General features: G+C 47.0%; 1 protein-coding gene across 3 annotated transcripts in view; it reads left to right on the forward strand.

Moving 5' to 3' along the window:
* The first annotated feature begins 1,101 nt into the window (after positions 1-1,101).
* The window catches only part of LOC145362250 (dynein axonemal assembly factor 10-like), a 28,153-nt gene continuing 11,924 nt past the window's right edge, over positions 1,102-17,330 (forward strand). For all 3 annotated transcript variants that reach the window (XM_080218325.1, XM_080218323.1, XM_080218324.1), the window contains exons 1-3: positions 1,102-1,636; positions 8,904-9,004; positions 15,207-15,337. In XM_080218325.1, coding sequence (XP_080074451.1) covers positions 1,448-1,636; positions 8,904-9,004; positions 15,207-15,337 — 421 coding nt within the window. In that variant the 5' untranslated portion in view covers positions 1,102-1,447. The remainder of the gene's footprint in view (positions 1,637-8,903; positions 9,005-15,206; positions 15,338-17,330) is intronic.

The following is a 17,330-nucleotide window of genomic DNA, read 5'->3' on the forward strand; positions in this document are numbered from 1 at the left end:
GTTAGGGCATCTTTGGCATCCTGACATGTTTCGAGTAAGGATGTGTCGGTGCTGTGAACTGACCCTGCTATGACAGAAGGTCATCCAGACTCGAAATGTCGGCTCTATTCTCTCTCTCCACAGATGCTGTCAGACTTGCCAAGGTTTTCCAGCATTTTGTGTTTTAGCTTTATCTGGTGTCAGGGCCAAATATTTACCCTTCAGTGGTTAGCACTGCTGCCTCACAGCACCAGGGATCAGGATTCCCGGCTTGGGTCACTGTCTGTGTGAAGTTTGCACATTCTCCCCATGTCTGCGTGGGTTTCCTCCAGGTGCTCCGGTTTCCTCCCACAGTCTAAAAGGTATACTGGTTAGGGGGAATTGACCCAAACAGGTGCTGGAGTGTGGCGACGAGCGGATTTTCACAGTAACTTCATTGCAGTGTTAATGTAAGCCTTACTTGTGACACTAATTAATAAATCCCTGAAAAATAAGTTTATCAGATCAATATTAACACTGCTGTTTCCATTTTGACTCTGACATTTCCTATATTACACCAGTGACATCAGTGGGGCGGCACAGTGGTTAGCACTGCTGCCTCACAGCGCCAGGAACCCAAGTTCGATTCCCAGCTTGGGTCACAGACCGTGTGGAGTCTGCATGTTCTCCCTGTGTCTGTGTGAGTTTTCTCTGGATGCTCCAGTTTCCTCCCACAGCCCGAAAGATGTGCTGGTTAGGTGGATTGGCCATGTTAAATTCTGCCTCAGCGTACCCACACAGAATGTGGCGACTTGGGGATTTTCACAGTAACTTCTTTGCGGTGTTAATGTAACCCTTACTTGTGACACTAATAAATAAATCACTGGAAAATAGGTTAATCAGATCATTGCTGTTTGCAACTTGACTCTGACCGTCCCTCCATTACACCAGTGACTTCTCTCCTATTCACGCGCTGTGGGCTGTCCCGAAAGGCGATATATAAATGCAAGTCTCTATCATGGGGGGATATTTCTCGCTCGGCCGGCTGATGGCGCTTCTTCCAGTCTGTCTCTGGGCGGCAAAAAGGCCCATAAACTCCACCTCCCAAAAACTTCACTTTCACTTTAAGATCCAGTTGCAGCTCAGTGTTCCATTTGAAATCTGACCCGAGATTTATTCTGCTCGAAACTTTAAATCTTTAGCCCTCGTTGGAAAATATATAAACCCCCGAAATCAGAAATGGGTCACAGCATTTGTTTCAAATGTGAACAATAGCAAGTTGGAATTTGGATTGGTTTTTAATTTGGAGCAGTCCTTAAAGAGAGCGGAGTTTAGGGTTCTTTAATAGAATGGAGTTTAGGTTCTGATCGGTTATACACGAAGGGCATTCTGCATTATTTGAATTAAATCCTTTTTAAATCCATAATTAATCTGTAATCCTTTATTATTTATCTGCGGAACAGGGAAGCTACCCACCCTCCTCCGGGCGATGTCCAGCAGCCTCCAGCCCCGCCTGGTGTCTCTGTCCCATCGGAAAGTGCCTCTCACCCCCTTCGGGTGTCTGTGGATCCCCTGCAGCAACCGCTTCGTCTGCCTGGGGACGGGCTCCGGGCCACTCAGTAAGGGAATCATCGGGGTGTACACTACAACGAGCGGGGAGGTCAGAGACGTGCACACGGTAACTGTTTGTTTTATTCTCCTTGTATTTTCTATAACCCCCATGCTGGAAAGGAGGGGAATGTGTAATAGGGTGATGGAGAATGTTACAATGGAGAAATATCACAGATTCAAAGTTACAATTTGCCAGGGAACACATGGCTACAATATTGTAACCAATGATTCATCATCCATGCAGAAGGAGGCCATTCGGCCCATCAAGCCTGCACCAACAGCAATTCCGCCCTATCCCTGTAACCCCCATGTGAGGTAGCACTGCTGCCTCACAGAGCCAGGGACCCGGGTTCAATTCCCATGCTCAGGTCACTGTGTGGTGTGTGCACATTCTCCCCGTGTCAGCATTGGTTTCCTTGGGGTGAAATATAGAAACTAAGAGCTGGAGAAGGCCATTCAGCCCTTCAGTCCTGCTCTGTTATTCATTATGATCATGGCTGATCAACAAATTCAATATTCTGATTCCCCCCTTCCTCTCATATCCCTTTAGCCCCAAGAGCTATATCTAGTTCCTTCTTGACTGTCTGTGTGGAATCTGCACGTTCTCCCCGTGTCTGCATGGGTTTCCTCCAGGTGCTCTATTTCCTCCCACAGTCCAAAAGACTTGCTGGTTAGGTAAAAAGGCCATGCTAAATTCTCCCTCAGTGTACCCGAACAGGCACTGGAGTGTGGCGACTAGGGGATTTTCACAGTAATGTCATTGCATTGTTAATGTAAGCCTACTTAGGGCACTAATAAATAAATCTCTTAAGTGTGCGAGGAAACCGGAGGAAACCCACGCAGACACAGAGAACGTGCAGAATTTGCACAGTCATCCGAGGCTGGAATTGAACCCTGGGAGGCAACAGTACTAACTACTGTGCTGCCACTTCCTTAGTGCAATGGATTCACTGGCCCTACAACATTTGATGAGAACCAGATCTCAGCTGGACTCTCCAGAGTAGAATTGGCACAATTAATGGATCCAAACCTGGATCCTTACCTGGTGTGGCCTACATGTGACTCCAGAGCCACAGCAATGTGGTTGACTCAACTGCTCTCCAAGAGCAACTAGGGATGGGCAATAAATGCTGGCTAGGCAGCGATGCCCATGTCCCATGAATGAATAAAAATAAACTGACCAATGTTTCTGAATCTTGTTTACCTCTTTTTCTCCCTGAGGTTTGTCCCCACGGCAGTGTTCTGCTATTCACTCACTGCCAGGTTAACTCTGCACAGGTCCTGCCATTCCCTGCTCTGTGGTGGAGCTGGGTTTGGTGGAAGGTGCGTTTGTGTGTCAGGGAGGGGGCACCAATGTGGTGGAACTCTGGATCCAGTGAATTTTGACAGGACCGGAGCTGGGAATTGGTGCATACGGGACACACCCAGCCTGGAGGAAGAGCTTGGGATTGCAGGCCATGCCAGAGGGTCCAAGGCTCCTGATTGCGATATGCAGAGCGAGACCTAGTAGTTCCAGATACTACAGCAGCAATGTTCTGGCTGTGGTACTGCAGACCTGTGGCTCGGAACTAGCTACATCCCCCTAGCCAAGCTGTTTTAGCACAGCAGTACAACACTGGCATCCACCACAATAATGTGGAAAATTGCCTGGGTGGATTGTGTACACAGAAAGCATCACCCTAGCCAACTGGTCCACTCCATCTGCTCTCCTTCAATGGAGTGAGATCATCAATAGTGGTACCTTCTCCTTTTTTTCTTTGGCACTCCCTCAGGATTGAGGATGGCTTGCTCTCACTCCAGAGAGGTGGGTCCTGCTGTGGCTGAATAGCCCAATGCCTGAGCCGCAGACTCTGCCACAGGGGGTGTTGGATGAGGGAGGGTGGGTGGGATGCTCTGGATTCTGCGTTCTCTTTCCGCTGTTTATACTTGGTCTCCGTGTGCCCTATCCGGTGACGCTCGAGGTGATGGACTCCTTCACGGATGCTTCTTCTCCAGTTTGTGGGTTCTAAGCCATGTGATTCCCACCTGTCGATTGGGATGTTGCATTTATTTAGGGAGGTTTTCAGAGTTCCTCTGCCCTCCTAGTGATCGCTTGCCATAGCAGAACTCGGAGTAGGGCGTTTGTTTCGGAAGTATTGTATCGGGCATGTGGACAGTATGGTGCGCCCATTGCAGCTGGTTGTACATAACTAGTGCCTGAATGCTGGATATCAGCCTGGGAGAGGACTCTCACATCAGTATGCCTATCCTGCCAGTAGATTTACAGAATTTCGCGAAGGCAGCATTGGTGATGTATTTGGGTGGCACGGTGGTCCAGTGGTTAGCACTGCTGCCTCACAGCACCAGAGACCCAGGTTCAATTCTGGCCTCTGGTGACTGTGTGGAGTTTGTATATTCTCCCCATGTCTGCATGGGTTTCCTCCAGGTGCTCCAGTTTCCACCCACACTCCAAAGATGTGCGGGTTAGATGGATTGGCTGTGCTAAATTGCCCCTTAGTTTCAGGGGGATTACAGGGATAGGACCTGGGTGGGCTTGTTGTTGGTGCAGGCTCAATGGGCCAAATGGCCTCCTTCTGCACTGTAATTTCTATCCAGGGATTTGAGTTGTCTGCTCCACATCGTCCATGTTTCTGATGCATACAGGAGAGCAGGGACTGTGGCTGCTGTGTAGACCAGGAGCTTGCTGCTGTATTTGAGGTCTCGGTTTTTAAACATTCTGTTCCTCAGATGTCCGAAGACTGCACTGGTGCATTGGAGTCAATGCAGGATTTCATTGTCAAGGTCTGCTTGTGCCGAGAGCAGGCTCCTGGGGTTTGGGAAATTATCCACATTGTCCTGGGATCACTGTGGATATTGGTGCTTGGGAGCAGTTTTGTGTGGCAGGAATCATAGAAGCCCTGCAGTGCAGAAGTAGGCCATTCAGCCCATCGAGTCTGCACCAACTCTCTCTGACAGAATACCTTACCCAGGCCTATTCCCCAACCCTATCCCCATAACCCCATGGTTAATTCACTTAACCTACACATCTTGGGACACTAAGGGGCAATTTAGCATGGCCAATCCACCTAACCTACACAAGTCTTTGAAGTTTAAAAAGACATTCAATGGCCTCCTTCTAAGGTTCTGGACAGTAGTGTGATGGAATACTCCCCATTTGCCTGGATGGGTGCAGTTCCAGCAACACTCATCATCCAGAACATTTGTTTAATAATTCATCCACCTGCCAAAATATTCACCATTCCACCATTGTTGACTCCATAGGATATTAGGAATCATGTTGGTGTCTAAAACACTCGGAGCTCAGCACATTCTTAGGAGAGAGTGGTCGCATGTCCACACTGGGCAGTGCAGTCACCAGTTGAGCCACAGGATGAGTAAACTTGCAGTAGAATTGTTACAATGGCAACCGTATCGGATTGTTTCCAATTGTTACATTGGTGCAGAAACATGTGGGAGAAGATTGCACTGCCCATAAATATTGATAAAATTGATGCACTGTGCACCGTCGCATCGGAGGGTGGCAAGTTTTATATGATCTGCCTTTCCTGTCTATTTGAGAGATTTGTAATTTTTCATACATCTGTTTCCGAATTTGTTTTTGGAACATTCCTGGAAAAGATACTACGGCTGGAGGAAAGACAAAGATAACAAATGATTAAATAGCTCAAAATGTGTGGTGGTTTTACTTCTCGTTGTTCTGCAGATTGGTCTCAGTTTTAATTTAAAGGGGTGGTGATGGTTGAAAGGAGTATTGATGGAGGCATTTCCCTCCCCTTTCCACTGAATTAGGAGCTGTGGATGTTGTGGATCGTGTTGATCTTATGGTGTTTGTTTTGGGACATTTAGTCTCATCTTCTGTATTAACTTCCTGAAACTGCACAGTTTCTACAATCCAATCTTTACAGAGTTATATTTACAAGAGTTTTTTAAAAATCATTTAAGTGACTGAAGAACAGCTTCTTCCCTCTGCCATCAGACTTTTGAATGATCCTATCATATATTAAGTTGATCTTTCTCTACACCCTAGCTATGACTGTAACACTACATTCTGCACCCTCTCCTTTCCTTCTCTCCGTGTACTCTATGAATGGTATGCTTCGTCTATATCGCGCGCAAGAAACAATACCTTTCACTGTATTCCAATACAAAGAACAAAGAAAATTTCAGCACAGGAACAGGCCCTTTGGCCCTCCAAGCCTGCACCGACCATGCTGCCCGACTTAACTAAAACCCCCTATTCTTCCAGGGACCATATCCCTCTATCCCCAGCCTATTCATGTATTTGTCAAGACACCTCTTAAAAGCCACTACCATATCTGCTTCCATTACCTCCCCTGGCAGCGAGTTCCAGGTACCCACCACCCCCTGTGTAAAATATCTGCCTCGAACATCTCCTTTAAACCTTGCCCCTCGCACCTTAAACCTGTGCCCCCGAGTAATTGACTCTTCCACCCTGGGAAAAAGCTTCTGACTATCCAATCTGTCCATGCCCCTTGTAATCTTGTAGACTTCTATCAGGTCGCCCCTCAACCTCAATACACATGACAATAATAAACCAAATCAGTTCAATATATTGCGTTCCTTCGTTGTTACTGGATCAAAATCCTGGAACTCCCTCCCTAACAGCACTGTGGATGTATCTACACCACACGGACTGCATTTTTTTTTAGCTTTTTTTAATTGGAGTCACAAGTAAGGCTTACATTAACACTGCAATGAAGTTACTATGAAACTCCCCCAGTCACCACAGTCCGGTGCCTGTTCGGGTACACTGAGGCAGAATTTAGCATGGCCTTTGCACCTAATCAGCACATCTTTCACACTGTGGGAGGAAACTGGACACCTGGAGGAAACCCACGCAGAGATGGGGAGAACGTGCAAACTCTGCACAGACAGTGACCCAAGATGGGAATCGAACACTGGTCCCTGGCGCTGTGAGAATGCAGTGCTAACCACTGTGCGTGCTACCGCCAATGGTTCATGAAGGCAGCTCACCACCGTCTTCTCAAGGGCAATTAGAGGTGGGTGATAACTACTAGCCCAGTCAGCTATGCCCAGATCCCAGAATGAATTTTACCAAGGCCTTACTGAGGGAATGATATATTACTGGAGGTGCTATCTGGCTCTTGAGCCTGAAACCATGGCACTTTTTTAAGGAACAGCCTGTTGCCTAGCCAATATTTATTCCCTCCATCAGCATCACTAAAACCAGATTACCTGATTGCTGTTTGTGGGATCTTACTGTGCACACTTTGGCTGCCACATTTCCTGCATTACAACAGTAACTCCACCTGAAAAGGCACTTCATTGGCCGTGAAATGTTTTTTGATGTTTTGAGGCCATGAAAGATATATAAATACAAGTATTTCTATGTTATGGCAAATTTGTTTCATCTCTCCAATGCATGAGGTACCCTTCACACTTTGGATCTTTGTAATGCATGGTAATATGAAGTAATTTGAGAGATTTCTGGGTAGTGTGATTAGGTACTATCTATACACTAGTCCTTCTTTAGCTGTTGAAGAAGGTATAGTCATCCAATATTTTCTTGAATTCATTCACTGGACAAGGCAAGGATTTTGAAGTGTAGTGCTGCCTCACAGTGCCAGGGTTTGATTCCAGCCTCGGGTCACTGTCTGCAAGGGTTCCCCCTGGGGCTCCAGTTCCCTCCCTCAGTCCAAAGATGTAAAGGTTAGGGGGATTGGCCATGCTAAATTGCCCCTTAGTGTCCAGCGTGTGCAGGTTGGGTGGATTGGCCATGATTGATGTGTTGGGGGGTTACAGAGATAGGGTGAGCAATACAGCCTAGGTAGGGTGTTTCTGTAGAGGGTCGGTGTAAACTTGATGGGCTGATTAGCCCTTCTGCACTGCAGGGATTGTATAATTCTATGCTAGTCATGGTTGCTAATGAGGGAAACACAGCAGCCAATTCTTAAACACCTTGCAGAAAGAGTGGGACAAAGTGACCAGTGTAAAATCCAGCAGTATTCATTGCAGCTGCTTGAGACGTGAATCTTTAACTTTGTAATTCCTTTGCAGATTGCTTGAATATTGAGATTAAGAAACAGGTAATCTGATGCTGGTTGAGGGATATTAATTATTGGCCAGGAGTACCCCCATTCTTCTTTGAGGTGATCTTTTGTGTCCACCTGAGGGGCAAACAGTTTAACATCTTGTGTAAAAGGCACTGCAGCAATACCTCGGTACCGCAGCGGCAGTGTGACAGCCTAGATTTGAACTTGAAGTGTTTGGATTGGGAATTCCAGGGATCTGTTTTTGACCTAGTGTTAACATAGCTCAGAAATCTCTCTAGACACAGCTGAAATTTGCAAAGACTGTTTCTATAACTCCATTTGATTTTCCTTGATTCAAGTGGCCATTGAACATTTTACATCTCAGCAATGATGCGGACAAGATGATAACCCAACATGAGCAGGGTTTTGGAACTCTATCAAGCATGATTTGATTTGATTTATTATTGTCACATGTATTAGTATACAGTGAAAAGTATTGTTTCTTGTGCACTATACAGACAAAGCTTATCATTTGCAGAGAAGGAAGCAAGAGAGTGCAGAATGTAGTATTACAGTCATAGCGAAGGTGTAGAAAAAAATCAACTTAATGTGAGGTAAGTCCATTCAAAAGTCTGACAGCAGCAGGGAAGAAGCTGTTCTTGAATCGGTTGGTACGTGACGTCAGACATTTTGTCTCAAAATGTCTCAAAGAGACATTTGTCTCTTTTTCCCGATGGAAAAAAGTGCAAGAAAGAATGTCTGGGATGCGTTATGCTGGCTGCTTTGCCGAGGCAGTGGCAAGTATAGACAGAGTTAATGGATGGGAGGCTAGTTTGCCTGATGGATTGGGCTACATTCACAACCCTTTGTTGTTTCTTGTTGTCTTGGGCAGAGCAGGACCCCATACCAACCTGTGATACAACCAGAAAGAATGCTTTCTGTGGGGCATTTATAAATCTTGGTGAGAGTCGTGGCTGACATGCCAAATTTCTTTAGTCTCCTGAGAAAGTAGAGGTGTTGGTGGGGCTTTCTTAACTCTCATGTCTACTGGGGGGGTGAACCAGGATAGGTTGGTGGTGATCTTGACACCTAAAAACTTGAAGCTCTCGACCATTTCTACTTTGTTCCAGCTGATGTAGACAGGGGCATGTTCTCCTTTACACTTCCTGAAGTCGATGACAATCTCCTTCGTTTGTTGACATTGAGGGAGAGATTATTGTTGCCGCACCAGTTCACCAGATTCTCTATCTCGTTCCTGTACTCTGTCTTGTCATTGTTTGAGATCTGACCCACTACAACCTTATTTCTTTCGCTTTGTAGATTGAAAAACCCAGAGCCTTCAGATGTGGCACGTTCGGAGCTACCAGTCTACAACAGAGGCACCTGGCAACAGGAGACTTTGAAGGCAATCTTCACGTCTGGTAATAAATATTGCTGGGATTCATTAAGTTGGTTAAAGTTTGGGCTCAATCTCTCATGTAAAACTTCAAAACTTCCAAATGAAAGGACTTTCATTAATTCCAAAATCCAGCCTGAAATCTAGCCTTTTATAATCACAGAACAGTTACAGCCCAGGAAGAGGCCATTTGGCCTATGGTGTCTGTGCTGGCTCTCTGAAGGAACAATTCACCTTGAGCAACTCCCTCACCTTTTCCCTGCAGCTCTGCACATTTTTCCTTTTCCAATGATAATCCAATTCCCTTTTCATAGCATCCTTACAGTGCAGTAGGAGGCCATTTGGCCCATTGAGCTTGTAGTGACTGCAATCCCACCCAGACCCTATTCCCTTAACACCACACATCTACTCTGCTAATCATCTGACATTATGGAGCAATTTAATGTGGCCAATCCACCTAACCCGCACATCTTTGGAGTGTGGGAGGAAACTGGAGCACCCGGAGGAAACCCGCACAGACACAAAACTACCTACAACCCACAAGACTATGAATGAAAAGGCTTGAAAGAGATGGTGCACCCAGATTGTGTCTACCTTGAACTATCTCTACTCCTGTGGTCCTCCCATCATCCATGCAATCTGACTTCTGACACCATATTCATCCAGCATAGTGGTCTAATAAAAATTGGGTCTGTTGCACCTGCTACAATTAACCATGTGAAAACATGTAGTGAAGAATATGCACTTTTTTGCTGCAGAACATGGAGCTGTAACAAATGTAATGTGGGGACAAAGTGCAAACTCCACACAGACAATGACCCAAGCCAGGAATTGAACCCGGGTCCCTGGCGCTGTGAGGCAGCAGTGCCAACCACTGTGCCACCCCTTTGGCCCATTTGAAAGCCTTGATTGAATCTGCCTCCACCACAGGTTTTAAGTCGGTCCACCTCGTGTCCAACGAGGGGCATACACGCGATGGGTTGTACTGGGGCTGCTCTTGGTTGTTCAGGATTGGCCTAGTGCTTCATGTCGTTAGTGTGTGCCTAAACTGGACAAGATACTGGGCAAGACGACAGCTCAGTGACTATCACTGTTTGCTGTGCAGACACATGGATTTGGGCCGGTGTCTGTGGGAGTTTGCGCATTCTCCCCGTGCTTGCATGGGTTTTCTCCGGGTGCTCCGGTTTCCTCCCACACCCCAAAGATGTGCTGTTAGGCTGATTGGCAGGAATAAATTGTCCCTAAATCAGTTTCCCTCAATCTGGATGGCCATAAAACATTAGACAGGGTCGTGGGGGGAGTGGGGGACTGGTGGTGTTGAGATGGCGGCGCAGGCTCGTTGAGCCGAAGGGCCTGTTTCCCGGGCTGATTTTGTTCTTTGTTCTTTGTTCACACTCTCAAGATCCTGATCATTCACCAGCGGTGAAAGGTTTCCCTCATGGCGCCATTTCTTCTTTTGATCATTGCTTTACTTTGGTGTCTTCTGGTTCTGGGCCCTTCCATCAATAGGCACAATCTCTTCCTATCCACTCTTCCCCAGACTTATCATGATTTTAAATGTCTTTATCAGGTCTGTTCTCAAACCTTTCTTTCCAAGGAAAACAGTCCTATCTTCTCCAATCTGTTTGTTGAATGTTTCCTCTTTTAGACACTGGGGAAATTTGCTCCCAGCCTCCTAGAACCTCACAAAATGGCCATTTTTCTTCTGTAAGCCTAGTGTTAGCTGATCAAATCTGGAAGGCATGGCAGTCAAACCCAATCATGACCTCTCACTATCGCATTACTGGGGTCACCAAAAAGTGCTGAGGAACCAAAGTTCCTGCCTTCTCTAACAAAGGGCCACCTGTAATTTCTCCTGCCCATTCCCCAGGCTAATTTTATACAGACTAGGTTAATCAGTTAATTTTATACAGACTAGGAATCAAAGCTAAAATCTATACAGGAACTCAGTGGATGAGAATACAAAGCCCTGGTGAAGCCACAACTGGAATACAGCAAAAGAGAAAATGCTGGAAAATCTCAGCAGGTCTGGCAGCATCTGCAAGGAGAGAAAAGAGCTGACATTTCGAGTCCAGATGACCCTTTGTCAAAGCTTTGACTTCTGGAGTCGAAAATGTTAGAAACGCACGTTACGAGGGGCCACGGGCTTAGGGTGAGGGGGGGGAGGTATGACACGGATGTTAGAGGGAGGTTTTTCACACAGAGGGTAGTGGGGGTATGGAATGCTCTGCCAAGCAAGGTGGTGGAGGCAGGCACGCTGGAGTTGTTTAAGAGTTACTTAAACAGGCACATGAGTGGGTTGGAGACGGAGGGGTATAGGAGATTGTTTTAAATAAGGTTCTTTATAAAATTTAATTTTTAAATTTTATAAAATTGGGATGTCCTTGGTAACGTATAATGAGGTGGATGATACTAATATTTTTCTTTTTTAATTCACAGGTGCTTTGGTCCGCCTTGTTGCCCAAAGAGGGGCATACACGTGATGGGTTGTACGAGGGCTGCTCTTGGTTGTTTCGAGAGTAGCCTAGTACTTCATGTCGTTAGTGTACGCTTAAACTGGACCAGATGCTGGGCAACGCGACAGCTCAGTGACTATCACTGATTGCTGTGCAGACACATGGATTTGGGCCGGTGTCTGTGGGAGTTTGTGCATTCTCCCCGTGCTTGCGTGGGTTTTCTCCGGGTGCTCCGGTTTCCTCCCACACCCCAAAGATGTGCTATTAGGCTGATTGGTGTAATAAATGGTCCCTAAATTAGTTTTCCCTCAATGTGGAATGCCATAAGCATAGATAAGGGTCATGGGTGGAGGGGGAACTTGTAATGTTAAAATGGCAGCACGAGCTCGTTGGGCCGAAGGGCCTGTTTCCCGGGCTGTTTTCTTTGTTCTTTGCTCTGAAACACCAGTTTGCTAATGATCAGAAAATCTCTTCTCTGTGATGTTGTTTAAGGGATAAATATTGTCCAGGACACCAGGGAGAATTTCTTTGTTCTTTACCATGGGAATTGTTACATCTAAACCCAGCAGGCAAATGTGGGCTCAGTTGTAACATCTTGTCTGAAAGAAGGGTGTGTCTGTGCAGCACACCCTCAGTACTGCAGTAAATTGCCAGCCTTGATTTTCTTATTGTGCTCAAACCCCAGGGGGCTTGAACCTGGAACTTTGTCGCATAGAGACCAGAGTGATATCAAAAGAGCCGCAGCAAAATTTATTTATATCGATACCTGGAGTGTAAGGGTTAAATTGTAATAAGGCATTGCACCCAACGGGGGTTGTAGTCCCTAAAATTTAGGCACTTGAAGGGCGACGTGAACAAAGCTTTCAAAGTATTATGGGTGATTGATCGAGTAGATAGAGAAAAAGCAGTTCTGCTGCTTAGGGTTTCCAGGGCTAAGGGGCAAAGCCTGGAGAGAAATTAGGAACCACCTTCACACACAAAGGGAGTGAGACGTTTGGAATTCTCTTCTGCAAACGGCAATTGACACTAGATCAGCAATTCACCTTAGACCACAACCACTTCCAGCTAGAAGGACAAGGGCAGCAGATACATGGGAACACCACCCCCTGCAAGTTCCCCTCCAAGTCACTCACCATCCTGACTTGGAAATATATTGACGTTTCTTTGCAGTTTCTGGCTCAAAACCCTGGAATTCCCTCCCTAATAGCTGTGTGGGTTAATCCACAGCATGTGGACTGCAGCGATTCAAGAAGGCAGCTCACCACCATCTTCTCAAGGGGCAACTAGGGATGGGCAATAAATGCTGGCCCAGCCAGTGACACCTGTGTCCCACGAATAAACAGATAAAAAAATCAGTTGTTGAATTTGAAACTGAGACTGGTAGATTTGTATTAATCAAAGGGATGTGGGACAAAAGTAGGTAGATGGAGTTAGGTTCCCAGAACTTCATTGGTTGTAAAGCACTTGAGCTGTCCCGTGACTGTGAGCAATGTGGTATAAAGACATTGCCCTGTATTCGAAAAAGAAAGCGGGTGCTGGAATCTGAAACACAAATAGAGTGTGCTGGAAAATCTCAGCAGGTCTGAAAGCGTCAGTGGAGAGAGAATCGAGCCAACATTTCGAGACTGGATGACCCTTTGTCAGTGCCTGACTCAAAACGCTGGTTCTGTTCTCTCCCCACCCCTCTGGTGCTGTCAGACCTGCTGAGAATTTCCAGCATTTTCTGTTTTTGGTTCTAACTGGATCGTTTCTTCTGGAAAAGGTTTGAAGAGGTTTTGATTAATTCACTGCTAAAGATATTGGACATTCCCAAGGAAGGGTCATAAAATGATCCAAAGTGTTTGGATGGCACAGTGGTTAGCAGTTCACCGTGTGACAAGTTCTATTCAGGGTAAGGAGCAAACTGCAGGCATGCATAAGGCTGTGGACAGGTGTAATGGTGGAACGGCAAATTGTGCGGAGGGTGTGGAGAGTCTGCAGAAGGATCTAGATAGGCTGAGCGAATGGGCCAGGAACTGGCAAATGGAATTTAATGTTGGCAAGTGTGAAGTTGTCCACTTTGGTAGGAATAATGGTAGGAAGGGCTATTACTTACATGGCGAAAAACTGCAGCACACGACGGTGCAGAGGGACCTCGGGGTCCTTGTGCATGAGTCGCAAAAACCCAGCCTGCAGGTGCAGCAGGTGGTCAGGAAGGCTAATGGGATGCTGGCCTTCATAGCGTGGGGGATTGAATATAAAAGTAGGGAGGTCTTGCTGCAACTGTACAGGGCACTGGTGAGGCCGCAGCTGGAGTACTGTGTGCAGTTTTGGTCGCTGCACTTACGCAAGGATATTTTGGCCTTGGAGGGAGTGCAGAGGAGGTTTACTAGGCTGATACCGGAGTTGAGGGGGTTGAACTATGAGGAGAGGCTGAATAAACTAGGCTTGTACTCGTTAGAGTTTAGAAGAATGAGGGGAGATCTCATTGAGACATATAAGATGATGAATGGGATGGATAGGATAGAGGTGGAGAGGCTCTTCCCGCTCAGAAAGGACAGTAGGACTAGGGGGCACAGCCTCAGGATAAAGGGGGGGCGGTTTAGAACGGAGTTGAGGAGGAACTTCTTCACTCAAAGGGTGGTGAATCTCTGGAATTCTCTGCCCGTTGAAGTGGTGGAGGCTGCTTCGCTAAATATTTTTAAGAAGCGGGTTGATGGGTTTTTGATAAGAGAGGGGATTAAGGGTTATGGGGAGAGGGCGGGAAAGTGGAACTGAGCCACGACAGATCAGCCATGATCTTATTGAATGGCGGGGCAGGCTCGAAGGGCTAGATGGCCTACTCCTGCTCCGATTTCTTATGTTCATTTCTTATGTTCTTATAATACAGACCATTTTAGCTGTGGCTTGTCATTGCTGTAAACAGCGCGTGGAAGATGGTTTCCGTTTTGTGGTTGGGGCAGAATCTAGCTCCAGCAGATTAGAATTCATTGTTAAAAGCAGAGTCCAGGCACTTACAGGAGCTGGTTCCCTTGTCTCAGCTGGAAATCCCTCCCAGACTCACCTGGATTCTCCCAGAAACAGTGAATAATCCGCCAGTGGCTGCCATAGACAGAATGCATCCAGGCTGCAGTGGGACTCTGCAAAGCCATGGGGTGAATGGTGAAGCTTCTGGAGGATTGTGGGTATTGTGGCCACCATTGCCTTGTCATTCTAGGCAGTGAGGGGGTGGGAAGTTGTGTGAACTCCTGAGTTATGGTCCAATAATAACAACAGCTTGCATTTATGTAGCACCTTTTGGGCAGCACACTGGCACAGTGGTTAGCATTGCTGCCTCACAGCGCCAGGGACCTGGGTTCGATTCCAGCCTTGGATCATAGTCTGTGTGGAGTATTGCACATTCTCCCTGCGTCTGCAAGGGTTTCTTCCAGGTGCTCCGGTTTCCACCCACAGTCCAAAGATATGCGGGTTAGGTGGATTGGCCATGATAAATTGCCCCTTACTGACCAGAGAAGCGGAGGTTAGGTGAATTGTAGGGTTGCAAGGATAGGGCAGGGAAGAAGGCCTGGATAAAATGCTCTATTGGAGAGTTGGTGCAGTCTTGATGGGCCGAATGGCCTCTTTTGGCACTGTGGGGATTCTATTCTATTACTGTAATAAAGGGATGTTGACCCAACAGGGATATGTGCGTGCACACACACGCACACACACGCACACACACACACATAATACTCTCCCAAAGCTGCTCAATGAAAATGCAAGTATATCAACTCACCTGTTGTCATCCCACAGGAACTTGGAGGCACCTGAAGTTCCCCTCTACTCAGCTAAGGCACATCGAGAAATCATTAACTGCATCGATGGCGTAGGTGGGCTTGGAATTGGACAGGGGGCCCCAGAGATAGTCACCGGCAGCAGGGATGGTGAGTACCTGTACAGACAGTTTGGCAAATGAACCAGGAGGTTCTCATTTTACTGTGCTGCTGGAAAGCATGTCAGAAAGCAGAAATGGCACAGTGGCCCAGTGGTTACCACTGCTGCCTCACAAGGATCCCATTGAAATCAGGCCTTTGGTCACTGTCTGTGTGGGGTCTGCACATTCTCCCTGTGTCTGCGTGGGACTCCTCCGGGTGCTCCAGTTTCCTCCCACCATCCAGGTTAGGTGGATTGGCCATGCTAAACTGACCCTTAGTGTCAGGAGAACTAGCTAGGGTAAATACATAGGGCTATGAGGATAGGGCCTGAGTGGGGTTGTGGTCAGTGCAGACCTGATGGGCCGAATGGCCTCCTTCTACACTGTAGGGATTCTATGTTGGGAGCAGATTGGCTAGTACTTCCAAAAGGGAGCTGGAAAAGCAGTAGAGAAGAAGCAGGAGAAATTGAATGGCTCTTTCAGAGAACACAGTCCTGATGGGCTGAACGGCCTCTTCTCGGCACCATTGTTCTGTGAAACTGAGACATGGCACTTTCTTTCTAAGCCAGGATCTCAAACCATCCATAAGTGCTGCAGAAACGCGAAATGTAAAATAAAGACAGGGAAAATTGAAATGTCAGGCAATGTGGAGAAAGAAACCAAATCAATGGCCGAAATTCTCCAGCTGTTCACACCGGCGGGATTCTCCAGTCCCGCCGGCAGCGCAGCCCTGCCCGTGGGTTTCCCACCAGTGTAGGGCGACGTCAGTGGGAATTCCCATCAACAGTGGCGGGACTGAAGAATCCTGCCACGAGCAAACAATGCGCCACCTCCCGCTGGCGGGAAACAGGCACATTGGGACTCGGAGAATCTCACCCAACATTTCAGACTAACGACCTCTTGTCGAACCAGGTCGCCCTTTTACTCCCTACCTCCTACAAGCCGAAGATTTTGAAAGGTTTGAGCAAAGGGGCCGAGGACTCTCAGGATCTGTCCGTTCGAGAGAAATGCTTCAAAAATAAGCCTCATTATTAAACCAAAGCAAATTGGAATCGCAGCTGATGAGAGAAAGCTGCCTGGTTGACCGCAGAGTAAATGATGTTCCCACCACTTACGCAAATCTGCATTATTTATATGGTGACGATGTCCATCTGAATATTACATGAATCGATGCCAGATGTTCCATCACTAACACAGCTTTAGCACTGGGAGTGTAATCTACTTCTCTACATCACTCACTGACCCAGTCACCTTACTGTCACCCTCCATCAATCACAGCTCTCTCAGAATCTCCAGTCCTTAGCCACGCCAACCCTCACAGTTCAGAGAATTCCTACAGTGGGGAAGGAGGCCTTTCAGCCCATCAATTCTGCATCAACCTTCTGACAGAATATCTTACCCAGTGTAGATGTTCAGAATATCTTCCCCCTCCCTATTCGTGTAACCCCACTCATTTAGCATGGCCAATCCATCTAACCTACAACATCTTTGGACACAAAGGGGCAATTTAGCATGGCCAATCCACCCCCTGCTCCCCACAACCCCTTATCCCGATTTCCATCAGAAACATATCCATCTTTTTCTTCAACCTGTTGATTGATTTTGCTCCTGCTGCACTCTGGGGCAGGGAGTCCCACAGATTCACAACCCTCTGAAAGAAGTACTTTCTCCTCATCTCAGTTTTGAACCTACCTCCTTTCATTCTGAGGGCAGGATTTTCCAACTGCGCTCATCCTGAAACCGGAAAAATCCTGCCCGAGGTCAACACACCTTCCCATTGTCCACCCCTTGCCCGCCACGATTCCCATGGGAGGCAGAACTGGAAAATGCACCCCTACATCTGTGCCCTCTTGTTCTAGACTGTCCCACAAGGGGGAACATCTATTCAACGCCCATCTTATCAATCCCCCTGAGTATTTTATATTCCTCAATCAGATCCCTCCCTCCCCCCCCCCCCCCCCCCCCACCCCCCAACATTCTTCTGAACTCCAGAGAGTTTTCCT

The sequence above is a fragment of the Carcharhinus amblyrhynchos genome, unplaced genomic scaffold, assembly GCF_965287045.1.
Source record: "Carcharhinus amblyrhynchos unplaced genomic scaffold, sCarAmb.v2.hapA scaffold_37, whole genome shotgun sequence".
NCBI lineage: Eukaryota > Metazoa > Chordata > Chondrichthyes > Carcharhiniformes > Carcharhinidae > Carcharhinus > Carcharhinus amblyrhynchos.